Source organism: Dermochelys coriacea, chromosome 4 (genome assembly GCF_009764565.3).
Source record: "Dermochelys coriacea isolate rDerCor1 chromosome 4, rDerCor1.pri.v4, whole genome shotgun sequence".
NCBI classification, from domain to species: Eukaryota; Metazoa; Chordata; order Testudines; family Dermochelyidae; genus Dermochelys; species Dermochelys coriacea.
The window spans coordinates 75,212,570-75,228,121 of record NC_050071.1 but is presented as its reverse complement, the minus strand read 5'-3'; the positions used below and the strand labels follow the sequence as shown (position 1 = coordinate 75,228,121).

Below are 15,552 nucleotides of genomic sequence, written 5' to 3'. Positions count from 1 at the left end.
GATTGGCAAGGGCAAGAGTTGGATTTAAGGCCCAGAGTTGGATTTAAGGCTCAAATCCAAGCCCCACTGGATGTTTTGCTAATGACTTCAATGGGATTTGATCTGTCTTGTCTAGATGAGGTAGAATGGAGTAGTTTGAATGCACATTGAAAAGAATGTGATACATTACTGTACTAAAGGTATAAAACCAAACATTCATTGTGCTGAGAGCAAACTCCAATTACTTCACAGCGTTCTTATGGTGCCAGGGTAATTCCAGTGATTACTCTACCATAATTTAATTGCCAAAAAATTTCAACAGGACTAACAGACCCAGTCAATAAAAAAGACTCAAAATTATATAATCAACATGTAGATGAGTATTCATCTGAATTTAAATTAGTTTTGCATTTGATGAATATAGACAAGGTAATTCTGAAATAGTTGTCATTCAAAAGAGAACGCTGAAAACCTCTAAAGCGCTGAGTTTTCTTTTTCCACTAAACGTAATTGCAAGTGAATAACATATGCAGAACAGAAGTGAATGATGAATGTAGTCACATATATACATTAGTGACCATGAAAGAGCCACTTTTCAATTTAGACTTTGTTTTAAATTAGAATTTACATTTAGACTTGGGTTTTTTGGAAAAGTAAAGACAAGGGGTCAGATTATCAGTCCGCTCCCATAATGGGACCTTCCGTAACAGGGCAGTTGTGGTTTCCCCTTCTGTAGGAGATCCCTGTCTACAGAGGAACCCAAAGTGCTGTAAAGCTGGCATACTTGGCTCCATGCACACAGTGCACCAAAAGTGGGAAGGGGCATGGGCAAAACATTCTGTGTACTAATGATCCATGGCCAATGGAACAATACCTCATGCCCTCCTATTCTAACTTGCTCTTGAGGCCAAAATGGATTGACCCCAGAGTTCTGAGGGAGGGGCACAAAGGTGCTGGAAAGTCTTATTCATACTGCACCTAACCTTCTGCAAGCTGACCTGTTGAATTTGACAGCAAGCTGTTCATCTCAAACATCAACCACTACCATCATTGTCAAGTAATGCTGCCAGTGTCCTCCCGTCTTAAAACTTGCAGACCTTGCATCTACATTTGCCCTCCGACAGATGTTTCCATGAGAGATCACTGTGTGACAATCTACTTGCTATATTTACATACCTTTTCTGGTTGTATCGGTAGCTACAGAGATGTACTTTTGCTAGCATCTTTCTCTGATCAATTGCAGGGATGTAATTGTAAAACAAAGTAGTCACAGTGAAAGGTCATTTGCATCACTTTCTCCCTGCAAACCTTTTCTAAGTGCTGGCATGGAGCCAAAATAAATAATGTAAGGCTAAAAGTAAACATGTATTATTAAAAATACAAGTGTTCAGCAATAGATAATAAAACCTTTTCAGCGTGCTATTTCTGCAGAAATTGGTATTTAGGTCTTTTTATAGTCCATATGTTCAAGCAGAAGCAAACTTCATATGAAGTCATTGGGACTTTTGGGAGGAAAAGGAATCCAGGGATCAAATCCATTGTCTATATTCTCAGGTCTGGTCTATACTTAAAATTTAGATCAATATAGCTATGGCACAGAGGGGTGTGAAAAATCCACATGCCTGAGCACTATGGCTATGCTGACCTAACTCTCAGAGTAGATGAGGCTAGGTCAATGGAAGAATGCTTCTGTCACTCTAACATTGTTCAGGGTGGTAGAGCTCCTTCAGCTACAGAAAAACCCTTATTTTGCTATAGTCTGTGTCTGTACTACAAGCTTACAGTGACAGCTACAGCACTGTAGGTGTACTGCTATAGCACCTGTAGTGTAGACATCTTATCACTCTGGCATAATTATCATGCATCTGGGATAAGAGAGTTTAGTAATACACTTTGTGTAAGGGTCAAGAAGAAATCCTATAAGAAATCCTCTTAATTGACAATATTACATTTTCTCTTAACTGAATGTTTCCACTGAGTGGATCCAAACGAAGTTAAAAAATGTTGATTACATTTAGTTCTAATTCAAGGTACTGTGACCAAATTCCTGCTATACCTTGGTGGGTCTTGCACTTATTGGTGGATTTGCTCGCCTTGGAGCTTCACGGCAACCCTCAACTTGGCCATTTTTTCTGAATTCACAGTCCAGGTCAACTCCTCCTGTGTCTGACTAGGAGTTGGGTGGATTTTGGGGGAACCTGGGGGTGCCCTCTACTTCGGATTCCAGCCTAGGGCCCTGTGGAATGCAGGTGTCTAGAGTGCCTCCTGGAACAGATGTGCGACAGCTACAACTCCCTGGGCTACTTCCCCATGGCCTCCTCCCAACATCTTCTTTATCCTCACCATAGGACCTTCCTCCTGGTGTCTGATAATGCTTGTACACCTCAGTCCTCCAACAGTCTGTGTTCTCACTCTCAGCTCCTAGTGCCTCTTGCTTCCAGCTCCTCACTCGCACACCACAAACTGAAGTGAGCTCCTTTTTAAAACCCAGGTGCCCTGATTAGCCTGCCTTAATAGATTCTAGCAGCTTCTTGATTGGCTGCAGGAGTTCTAATCAGCCTGTCTGAATTGTCTCCAGAAGGTTCCTGACTGTTCTGGAACCTTCCCTGTTACCTTACCCAGGGAAAAGGGACCTACTTAGCCTGGGGCTAATATATCTGCCTTCTATTACTCTCCTATAGCCATCTAGTCTGACCCTGTCACATATTCCCCACCCCACCCCCCGCTCAACAATACAGGGTTGGACAACTTGGGACGTCAGGCAGTGTACTCGTGACAAGCCATCTGCATTGCCATGGTGGTTTCCAGCCCGGTGTTGTATGGTGAATTGGAAAGGTTGTAGGGACAGGAACCATCTGGTCACTCTTGCGTTCTTCTCTTTATTTCGCTGCATCCACTGGAGGGGTGCATGGTCGGTCACAAGGGTAAACTGTCAACCCAGAAAGTAATAACATAATGTTTCCATGGCCCAGTTCACAGCTAGGCACTCTCTTTCAACCACGGCTTACTTCTCCTCTCTCAGGAGGAGTTTCCTGCTGAGGTAGAGGATTGGGTGTTCTTTATCTCCGACCATCTGTGATAGGACAGCTCCCACTTCAGATGCATCTGTTTGTAAAATGAATTCTTTGCTGAAGTCTGGGGCTATAAGCACGGGGTTACTGCAGAGGGTTGTCTGTAGATCCATGAATTCTTTCTCTGCAGCATCTGTCCACTTCACCATGTCTGGACCCCGGGCTTTTATCAGGTCTGTCAGGGGACTCGCTCTGGTAGCAAAATGGGGAATAAATCGTCAGTAGTACCCCACCACACCCAGGAATGCCCAGACTTGCTTTTTCCGATTCGGCCAGGACCAATTTTGGATAGCTCTAGTTTGTTTGGTTGGGCTTGACCATGCCACTTTCTACAATGTAGCCAAGGTATTTAGCCTCGGCTAGCCCTATAGCACACTTGGCTGGGTTGGCTGTGAGGCCAGCCTGTCTTAGCATGTCCAGAACTGCTTCCACCTTTCCTAAGTGGGTTTCCCAGTCAGGGGTGTGAATAATCACATAATCCAGGTATGCCACTCCATAACTGGTATGGGGCCGTAGGAGCTTGTCTATAAGACGCTGGAAGGTGGCAGGTGCCCCATGCAGTCCAAAAGGAAGAACAGTATATTGAAACAGACCCTCTGGTGTACAGAATGCCATCTTTTCTTTCGCATCTTTGGCAAGGGGAATCTACCAGTATCCCTTTGTTAAATCAAGGGTGGTCAAAAATTGGGCATTGCCTAGGCAGTCAACTAACTCATCGATATCCAAATTCAATGCATACCCCATATCTCATTCAGCCGGCGAAAGTCATTTCAAAACCTAGTGGTGCCATCGGGTTTGGGCACCAACACAATTGGGCTTGACCACTGACTATGGAACTCTTCGATGACTCCCAGCTCCAACATCCTTTTTATCTCTGCCTTGATCTCCTCCCTTTTTGCTGCTGGAACCTGATAGGGCCTTAAAGTTACCTTTGCCCCAGGGTCTGTGATAATGTGGTGATATGCTTCAGTGATCCAGCCTGGTTTGGTTGAAAATACGTCCTGGTATCGGTTGATCATCTCAGTTACCTCCTTCTTCTGGTTTGGTGTCAGATCAGTGGATATCCTGATCTGCTCCTGCATATTATTTCCCTGGATCAGGGTCTCTTGGGCCACTACATATGCCTCTCATTGGTGCCAAGGCTTTAAGAGGTTAATGTGATAAATTTGTCTTGTTTCCGGTGTCCTGGCTGCCGCACCTTGTAGGTTACTTCCCCCACGGGTTCAACCACCTCATAGGGCCCCTGCCATTGGGACAAAAGCTTACTTTCTGCTGTGGGTACCAACACCATCACCCAATCCCCTGGTTGGAACTGTCGGATTTTGCCTGGCGATTGTAATAGGCTCGCTGGGCATCCTGCACCTTTTCCAAATGTTCCCATACAATAGGGTTGACCCGGGCTATCCATTCTCGCATCTGCAACACATGGTCAATTATATTTCTCCCCTCATTGGGTTCCTCTTCCCAGATTTCTTTTGCAATATCTAGAATGCCACGGGGGTGGCATCCGTATAATAATTCAAAGGGGGAAAACCCAATTGAGGCCTGAGGTACCTCCCTGATTGCAAACATAAGGTAGGATAGTAGGGTGTCCCAATCCTTCCCATCTCCACTTACCACTTTCCTTATCATTGCTTTGAGGGTTCGGTTAAACCTTTCTACCAGCCCATCGGTCTGCGGATAATAGACTGAAGTTCTCAGGGTATGTATATGGAGCAGCGTACAGAGGTCCTTCATTAGCTTCGACATAATTGAGGTACCTTGGTCTGTTAATATTTCCTTTGGTAGCCCCACTTGGGCAAAGATCCCCACCAACTCTTTAGCTATCGTTTTAGAGGCCGCGTTCCGCAGGGGGACAGCTTCTGGGTAGGGAGTAGCATAATCCAGAACGACAAGTATATCCAGTCACCCGGGCTGTCTTCTCCAGGGGCCCCACTAGATTCATGGCTATTGGCTCGAAGGGGACCTCTATGATGGGAAGGGGTACTAAAGGTGCCCTCAAGTGGGGACGGGGACTGTGCAGCTGACACTCCGGGCAGGACGCACAGTACCTCCGCACTTCTTCATGTACTCCGGGCCAGAAGAATGATCGCAGGACCCGTGCCAGGGTCTTCTCTACCCCCAAATGCCCCCCAAAAAGATGACTATGGGCCAGACTTAATACAGAATTCTGGTGTTTTTGAGGTACTAGAATCTGCTGTACCTTCTGCCCCTCTACTGGTGCAAGCCGGTATAAGAGATTCTTCTTCATTATGAAGTAGGGACCTGGTCCCTGGGTTTTCCCTTCCACAGGGACCCCATCTATTTCTGTCACCTCCTTCCTAATGTTATCGTACCTTAGGTCTTCAGCCTGGTCCCTTCCAAAATTTCCTCTCCGGGGCTAATCTGCCCGAGATCTAGCGGGCCAGTCTCTGTTGCCTCTACTGGTTCAGAGACGTTAGAGTTTGGGTCAGACTCGGGTGCTTCTCCCTCCTGGGTGGCCTCCTTTTCAGCTGCTCGGGTCCGCCTACCTACGAGAGCGACCCTCTGGCTTTGGGCCAGTATTCGGGTTCCCAAGGCCTTAGCTGCCCTTCTTTCCCTTTTCGTCTTTCTACGATGTCTGGGAGTGGAGAACAAATCTGGGGATATTTCAGAGAAGGTTGGGGGTTGACAGTCTATCCTGGATGCCTCACTACTTTCATGGCTTCCCCATTTCTCCAATTGCCCTACTGGGAGTAAGTCTCCAAACTCTGGGAAGTCCCTCCCTATGAGCACTGGGTATGGGAGTTTAAAGACTACACCTGCTGCTACCTCAGTAGTGTTCCCCTGAATCTCAATTTTTACTGGGATGGTGGGGTAATAACCAACTCTTCCATGGACGCATGTTATCCCCATACGCTTAGCCCACAGCAGCTGACTACGCTTCATGAGCTTCCCCGAGACAAGCATGATAGCACTCTCTGAATCAACCAGTGCTGTGGTCTCTACCCCATATAGCTTCAATGGTCTAGTGTACATATGTGGAGTTAGTGAGACCCCCACAAGGTGGATTAGGGATCATGGGTCTGCCCAGTTCCCCAGGTTACACTACATAGGCTTCTCGGCATTGGGACACTGTGCAGATGTGTGTCCCCACTCCCCGCAGGCGTAACATCTGTATGGAGCCCTAGGCATTCCCCGGTCTCTTGGTTTGGGTAATCTAACATCACAATCCTCTTCCCCCTCAGTGCTCCGACTCTTTGTGGCTTCTGGTGGGCCTTCAACCCCTCTCTTTTTCCACCTGGGTTCTCCTGGTGGCCCACTCTAGGGCTTGGTGCTGCTAGTTTAACCCTTAACTGGTGCTTCTTCCTTAACTGGTCAGGTCAGCTCCCTCGCCGTCCTTCGCCTTTCTACCAGCGCGACAACCTCGTCGTAGGTGGAGGGTTTGTTCTGGCTTACCCAGGTGCAAAGGTCTGGCAGTAGTCCTCTCCTGTACCGGTCGATGACCAGAACCTCTAGTATCTCCTCTAGACTCCGGGATTCAGTTCGTAACCACTTTCATGCGAGATGGATGAGGTCATATAATTGGGACTGAGAGGTTTTGTTTTCCTGGTACCTCCACTCATGATATCGCTGGGCCCGCACTGCAGTCATTATGCCAGATCTGGCCAGGATCTCTGCTTTCAGCTGGGGGTAATCTGCCGCAACCTCTTCAGGCAAATCATAGTAGGCCTTCTGGGCCTCCCCACACAGGAATGGAGCGAGGATGCCAGACCACTGTTCTCGGGGCCAAGCCTCCCACAGGGCTGTCCTCTCAAAGGCCAGGAAGTTGCCTCTACATCATCCTCCCGTGTCATTTTCTGCAGCCAATTGCTGGCCCGCATGATCTGTGTCCCATCATGGCCATGGTTTAGCTCTGTAAGGGCCTTTACCTGGTTTAACCAATTCCCGCAACATAGCCTGGTCTTGAGCAGCCTGGTCCACAAGCTGGTGATTAGTCTCTTGCTGCAGCCGCACTGCATCCTGTTGGGTGGCTGCCTGGACACGAGTAGCCTCCTGCTGGGCAGCTGTGGCTTGTATCAGTGCCTGCACTACCTCCTCCATTGTGGTGAAAAAAATAAAACCCTCTCCCCTTTTTTTTTTTCTTTCCAAACACCCTCTTTCTTCCGCCGTGCTGTGGACACCAGATTCCACTTCTGACACCAGTTGTGACAAAGTTCCTGCTCTACCTTGCTGGGTCTTGCGCTTATTGGTGGATTTGCTCACCTTGGAACTCAGGCAACCCTCAGCTTGGCCATTTTTTCTGAATTCACAGTCCAGGTCAACTCCTCCTGTGTCTGACCAGGAGTTGGGAGGATTTGGGGGGAACTCGGGCCCGCCCTCTACTCCGGGTTCCAGCCCAGGGCCCTGTGGAATGCAGCTGTCTAGAGTGCCTCCTGGAACAGATGTGCGACAGCTACAACTCCCTGGGCTACTTCCCCATGGCCTCCTCCCAACATCTTTATCCTCACTACAGGACCTTCCTCCTGGTGTCTGATAATGCTTGTACACCTCAGTCCTCCAACAGTCCATGTTTTCACTCTCAGCTCCTAGTGCCTCTTGCTCCCAGCTCCTCACATGTAAACCACAAACTGAAGTGAGCTCCTTTTTAAACTCAGGTGCCTTTATTAGCCTGCCTTAATTGATTCTAGCAGCTTTTTGATTGGCTGCAGGTGTTCTAATCAGCCTGTCTGAATTGTCTCCAGAAGGTTCCTGATTGTTCTGGAACCTTCCCTGTTATCTTACCCAGGGAAGAGGGACGTACTTAGCCTGGGGCTAATATATCTGCCTTCTATTACTCTCCTATAGCCATCTGGCCCGACCCTGTCACAGTACTGTAATACTAAACTTTAATTTAGCAATTATGTCTAATCAGCAGAATAACACAGAGCTCTCTTACAACCAACATTGTCCGCTTTATAACAGCATCACAATTTATGTATTTATGTATTTATTATGAGTAATTTCCGCTGGATTACATATAGTATCATTACTCATAGAATCAATCAGAATACTTTATACTTACATTTTGATCACTGAATTTAATATTTCTGTATTAGTATCTTTGTAGCAATTTATAACTGATAAATTAGTCTTGGATCATAAAAAGCTGCCTATTAGTCTGTGGAATAGTACCCCAAAGAAAGAGTTGAAAACCTAATTCCTGAAAACACTACAAATTAAACTGGATAAAGTCAGATTTACAGCATTGTTTCTCAAACTGGAATCTGCAGACCACTGGGGGTCTGAAAGTGTACTCCAGCGAGTCCACGGGCCCCACTGATCAACTTCTCCCAACTGAAGTCATTGGGCCTGATTCCCATTTACCCTAAGGCATCTTTACACTATGCATTACATTTTGTGGCCATTTTATACTGCCAGAGTGGTGTAAAGGGGTTGTACTGCAAAGCAGCAGCTGCTCATTGACTTCCATGGGACTTAAAAACATGCTTAAGTCCTTTGCTGAACTGGGCTTCATATGATAGGGCTTTATTGTACCTTATAGCACTGCCCCATGCAGAAGGTGGTGAGGGACTGCACCATCTCAGTGGAAACAGCAGGTCCAGTTTGCCTCCAGAGTTTACCAACACACCAGGGTAGAATGCCCACAAGATGCTGCCCTTGCTACCTTCTGTGGCTGGCTAGCTCTATTAGCCAGTGTGAGTTTGAGGGGTGGAATGAGACTCGACCTTTCTATGCCCCTTTTGGGATGACCTGTGTCTCAAGAGATGCTATTAGGGAAGAGTCCCTCTGCATATTTTTGACTGACTCCTGCACAGTAGGAGCATATGGAAGGAAGGTTCTTTATAAGGCTGCTACTCACCCACCCAAAGACTAGACAAAGTCTGATCCATACTATATAATTTTCAACAGTATGCTGTCAAAGAAACTACACAAAAACTGAAAGGCCAATAAAATATCTCCATGATATAATTCACAGTAGGAACTATGAAAGCAAGACTGTTTTCTTTCTCTGTGTATCTCTTCTTTCTTATCTCTAACAAGTATCACACTAAATATAAATTATGGTTTTTTTAAATATTTAAAAATAAGTTTAGTGCCTATAGAACTGCAACATAGTTTACTAGAAATATTATGCCACAAAATGAAAGTGGCTTGTGCAGTTTAAAATCACAGGTGCATTCCTTTAGTATAATACTGACACCCGAAACATCACCTTTAACATGTTCATGTTGGGAATTTAACTGTATTGTCTTTTAGGATACAGATGCTTATATTACTCTGCCAGCATGAGTTGCACCTGTCATCTGTTATGTAATTCCTGTAGGGGAGAGCGTCTTGGTAAATTGTAAGCCAAGGATATGAAATACTGTAATATCTTTGTACTTTTATAGTAATATAAAAAAGTCAACACATTTCTGTGGAATACCCACTGAGTTTGAGAATATGGTTGTAATAAATAATATTTTAGATTAGTTTTAGGTTTTGACTCTTTTTTTTAAATCACAAATACAAAGCAGGATTCTTACAAGAGAGTCAGAATGGTTCAATTGTTTTCATAGTTGTTAGAGTGTTTCTTACAAATACATTGAGTTATTTTCAACTACCACTAACTACAGGTGTGTTAACATTTTTGTTCTATGTCCCCCTATGGTATTAGAGGTATATTTTTAATAACGGTTTTGTATTCTTTCAGATTGACTTTAATACTGTCCTGTCCAATGGATCTCAAAAATTTCCCAATGGATGTGCAAACATGTATAATGCAGCTGGAAAGTTGTAAGTGTGAACAAAGAATTCTTCTATGAATAACTATATAAAGATGACAGTACATGCTGGGATAGAAAAGGTAGTAACATAGAGAATTCTGCCTTTTCCAAAATAAGCATGTTTTGTTAGTATCTGTACAATTATGGCCTTCCCATACAATATACAGCACTGCTTGAATCCAAAAAACTTCTTAAGGGCCAGAGTCTGCCATCCTTTGAGAAGTATTATGCAGATAGTAAATTACTTCTCAGCATGCGTAAGGGTTGTAGATTCTGGTCCATAAGTTATAAAGTATTATTTATTTTGAGAGGTTTGTGGAATTATTTCAGAATGGTTCCATTATTCTAAAATATGAGCTTTGGTGAGTACTTCCAGTTTAACAAATTCAACCTAATCTCAGGGGCCTGCATTTCAGTATTATAGTATTCAGTTTTTAGCATGCCTATGCAGTATTTTTTCCTAGAATGCTGTTCATTTTTAAAAAATGTAACACTGTATGTTGGCATAAATTCTTGTTTCTATTACACAAGTGTCAGTAACATCAGAATATGGCCCCTTCTTCACTAAGGACCCTTTCTAAAGTCTTTACTCAGAGTTGGCAGGAAAAGGATGTACCCCAACAAAATAAAGTGAGAGACTAGTCTACACACTCTGTAAATACCCTGAAATCCATGGGGATCCAGAAGGAAAAGAGTCAAGAGTCATCCATACAAGGCCCTGCTCCTCTGATCTCACCCAGCTCTGTAGCTCTACAATGTCCCCATTAGATTCCCATGTCTCTGGCTTCCCTTGGGACCATCCTAAAAGGGGGATTTTCACAACATAGAGGAGAGAGCTGTGGAAAGGAAATACATCCTTTGGCTGTATTTATGGTGGAATTTCTACTTGCCAAAGATAGGATGATATGCATCCCTCACATACTCCATCCCTCAGCCCACCTACCTTCTCAACCCATGCAAATCCTTGAATCCACAGAACATCCTGTCTAGGATCCAGGGAAAAGGCAGCATATTGAGCCATCTCTATAAAGGTGGCAGAGATCTACATATGGAAGGGAACATCCAGGTAGAGATCAGTTGAACATAAATATGCCCCTTGAGCTTTACCAAGTCAAAACTTCTTCTGACATCAAAGGACTGTATAATGAAGACTTACTGATGGACTCAATGGAATTTGTACCACATAACCAGCTTGCCATTTAATGTAGCCAACAAAAAACAGTAGGGAAAGAAAGGCCTAATGGTATTAAATTCTTCAACTTAAAGATTAAAATATATACAAAGAGTGAAGCTTTAACACAAACACCGCATTTATTATGTTCAAATAATTCCACACTGGAAAAAGCAAGCATACTAGTCGAAGTAATTTATATGCTATCTTTGTTAGGCCTCCATTTGAGTATACATATCAACTTAACTGGAAAAAGATTTAAGACTTCAGATTAAAGGAACAGTTCAGTTGAAATACATTTGAGTTAGAGAATACCCACCACTCATGAAACAAAAATGATGCTTGATAACGCAACTGCCAATATACTATGCATAATATCTATCTCAAGATGTTCATTAAAACAAAATGCAAGATGAATATGTAGGAGCATTATTTCTTTCCACAATCTAAACTGTGCCCATGCTAATTTTTTTTAAAAAATAATCAAGGCCCAGATGACACCCCCATTGATACATAAATGGAGGAGAGCCTCTGTTCACAAAACTCCCTCCAGCTGTGAGAAAAAGGTGCTTAGTCACCTCCACAGAACCATCCCCCCATTTGGCTCTGGCACCTGCAGAGGTACTCTAAGGTCCTGGGATTTAACTTGAGCTAGTGCAGAGGCATTGGACACTCACACAGATGGTTTGGACCTCCCCTAGTCTCTGCTGTGTTTAGGGATAGCCTTTTCTGCAAAGGGGACAAACCCTACCCTTACTATGGGATCATTTGGATGTGATGTCTGGAAGAAAGTTCATCCCCCACATCCCCTTCCTGAAGGTGTTTCTACATGAGGGGATGATGTATACCAAGAGAGCCTTCCCTGATGAGAAATGAGTCAGTTAAGAATTGTGTGAAATGTAGTGATACACAAAGACAGAAATATTTAGCATAAATGATAAATATATGTCTTATAATATGGTCTTTGCTTTATATTTTTAGTATTGGAATTAAAATGTTCATAAGTAAAAGTATTAATGAGATTCCTGTATCTAGAATGTGCATAGTGGATTATTTAGAATATTAAGATAGAGAAGCAGAACAGATGCCTAACTTGATGGATGAGTTTCTTACAGTGTTTCAAAACCATGTGTACGTTGAAGGGTTGAAAGAGGCATCATTAATTTTTTTTTAATTGCAACAGGGAGGGGCAGTGAGAAAGGTGAATAAACATCATTGGGAGGTGATTCAGCATCACTGAATCTGTCAAAATTATTTGCTGTATGATTTTATTGTAGGCTTTTAAAAAACAAATTGCAAGGTGATTTTGAAAGTTAGTCCTGCCTTTCATTACAGTGGTTGGATGGTAATATTGTCAAGTGGTCTCTGAATGTCAGATTAATGGCTGAGTCGAACAGGAATTTTCCTGACAAAAAAATGGAATGGCAACCTTAGTTCCTTGTTCCAAAGGTCAAGGCACTTTAGGTCATACTGCACAATGAGTGTTTACACAGAACGTTTCATTGAGCACAATGGGAAATCTTTTTAATAACTGATGCCATGATCTGGCTTTTATAATTAAGTGTAACTACAGCAAAGGTTACCAGGAGGCAATTATATTGGAGCGCGTACATATGCCAAGTACATTTGCTCTATATAATAATGTTTCCACAAAGCAAACAAAAATCAGATTTCACTGAACAAATAGAAAATATAATTTAAAACTTCTTTTTGAATTCAGAAGGTTATGAGTTTTAACATGCAATCTTGAAACATTTACTTGATTAAAAAATTTCATAAAACCTTCCTATGTTTTTCCTCTCTTTTGACCATAGTAAGCATAGATAATACAGCATCTGAACATTCTTATGCAATAGAATCTGTTTTGTTTTATAGAAACTTACAAATCCTAACAAACTGCTCCCTAGGGAGCCAACAAACACTTATTAGCTGAATAGCACTATTGATGTTCTAATTTCCAGTAGAACATTTTGCACTGAAGTCTTCATGTTAATCATCCATTTCAGTGGGAGTAAATCCCCTGTTGCATAATCATGTGGTACACACAGATGATACTCACAAAGGTAAAGAGTGGTACAAAAATACAAATTAATTTTTCTGTAAATACACAGTCTTCCAGTCACACCAGTAAATGGTCTATAACCTTATTCAAAAAATGGATATGTTGTCATAGCTTTTACTTGGTTGCACAAGGAAGTCAGGGGACATACACCTCATGCTCCCCACCCCTTGTTCCCCTGCTTCGTCCTGATCTGATTGTGACTCCAGATGTAGGCAGAAGAGTAGGGGCTGTTGCCCCATTTGCCCCAATGCAATCAAGTGAGCTGCGAGGGGGAAGAGACGTTTGGGGTGGTGAGGAGCCCTGGCTCCATCCACCTGTCTGACAGCCAGATCAGCTGGCTCCGATTTTCAGGAAGTAAACTGCTCCATAAAAAGGGATGAGGTAACTTAATCCCCACCAAGAGCAAGGGAGAAGCAGAATAGGAATTGTCATAATTAATCTCTGAGATGGTCCTTCAGTGGTACAGATCTGTGCTGTCCTTTAGTTAAGACAGACTGACAAGTTACGATTTAAGTCAAAGCATTTTAAACAATACTTTCACTACCATTCCATCGAAAATCAAAACAGTAGCACATAAATGAATTAGCATGGATTCTGGAGGTTCTCATTCCACGTAAGAATGAAAGAAATATGGCCCAGTTCATCTGTGCCTTGAATTTAATCACCTCCTTTACCAACAATATGCCTTTGCTCTTTTCCTCTCCAATAAAGGACTTCTAGTGGGTTTACTAGATGGCCTCTTTATAAACTCAAAATATACAGAAGAACTTGATTTTTCTGTAAATACTTCATGAGGATGAAGCTGGAACAATCAGGGTTATTTTCTTATAGCAAATAACCAGAAATGGTTTTGGACAATTATTTTTCCATCTACTTATTTTCACCTCCATCCGGGTGGAGCCTACAAACTATACTCATTTGAGTAGTGCTGATGCTTGAGTAGTCCCATTTAGGTCAGAGACTGCTTCTGTAAGGATTACTCACCTGAGCAAAGATTTCAGGCCTCACAGTTATTTAGAACAGCAAGCTGCAATGTGTAGAACTCATTTCTTACTGGAATCTCTCTTACTGGAATGAGCATATTGTGAAATAATGTTACTGCTTAGTTGCAGAATCTCAACTACTGCTGCTGTTGTTCCCCCTGCATGGAGGGCTCTAAGTGCAGCTCTTGTTTACAACTTTTCTCTCCAAACCATTCCTTGGTGACATGCTCAGTCTTCAGCAGCTCTTGAGATAGTATTCCCAAGGTCTCTCCAACCTCTTGGATCTATAACTGTGGTATTGGGACAGTGACATATGTTATTTATATCAGTAGGCGGTGTAGGACTTTTTTAATTGCAATATTTTTTGCAATTTTTTAAGAATGGGTTTTACCAAACTTACTGAAAAATAGTTTTCTTTATCCTTATCAACTGAAACAAACTGGTTGGGGCTCCCCTCCATCTCCTTAAAGCAAGACCAGATATCTTTTCATAAGACCTGCTATAGCTCAAAGAGAAATGATGGGCTTGATACAGGAATTACTGGGTAAGACTCTACGGCCTGTGTTATGTAGGAGGGCAGACTAGATTATCATAATGGTCCCTTCTGATCTCTAATTCTAGGAAACTATATATTAAAAAAGGAGGAAAATAAATGAATGATAACAATAGTATGAAAAGAGCAGTGTTCATGCCAGGGCAGCTCAAGAGCCTCCCTGATAATTTTATTTCTGGTATATTTGAACAATATATAGAATAATGGTAGCTAGAAACATATCTTATTCTTGTGGCATCTCTCCTCAGCACAATATTTTCCCCTTAATAGAGCTTTTTGTGTCTCTCCCTTGTTAAATTTATCTTTTATTATACTTCACTGCATTCCATTTATTCATGGATTAATGTTGTTTTGAGTGGGTGGGAAAGACACCTTGCTTAGATTGTTTTATGAATTTCTGTGAAATGTAATATTCCTAGAACCTTAAGCAATAGCTAAAGGAAGCTACTGGCTCAGGTAAAGATTAGGCCTGTTAACAAGGGAGAAATTGAGCATGAAACACAAATATATGTAAGGAAGTATGAAAATGCCTCCATTATCAGATTATTATTTTAATGAATATATTCCTTAATATTTAAAATTAACAACTTTTTCCCCTTTTATAGTTCCTTAATTACTCAGTCTTTATAGACAATAAAGGCTAATACAACCCACCATCTAGACTTATAGGGGAAGATCCTCCCACTGAGATGTGCATGGAAAGAAGTTCTCCTATGCAGAGAATTCCCCCCTCCTGCACTGAAAAGTTCAGCTGCTTGAGCAGCATCATTTCTTTCCTCCCTGGAGCTCTGTGGAGAGCACTCTATGGGTCCAGGCCCCAGACAGGTGGAGAAAACAGTTTGTGCAGATGAGGACAGGAGCGGTCAGGCCAAGGAGGGGATGGAATGTGCATATTGTTTCTCCACCACCAGCCATACAAATCCTGATAATCCATTCTGAGATTGCATTGTCTTTCCAATTGTACTCCCACCAGGAGCAGCCATGCCCAGAGAAAAGGGCCACCAT

General features: G+C 42.8%; 1 protein-coding gene across 2 annotated transcripts in view; it reads left to right on the top strand.

Annotated features, from left to right (window-relative positions):
- The window catches only part of GLRA3 (glycine receptor alpha 3), a 146,340-nt gene that overhangs the window by 78,018 nt on the left and 52,770 nt on the right, over window positions 1-15,552 (top strand). For both annotated transcript variants that reach the window (XM_038400909.2, XM_038400908.2), the window contains exon 5: window positions 9,706-9,788. In XM_038400909.2, the coding sequence (XP_038256837.1) occupies window positions 9,706-9,788 (83 nt within the window). The remainder of the gene's footprint in view (window positions 1-9,705; window positions 9,789-15,552) is intronic.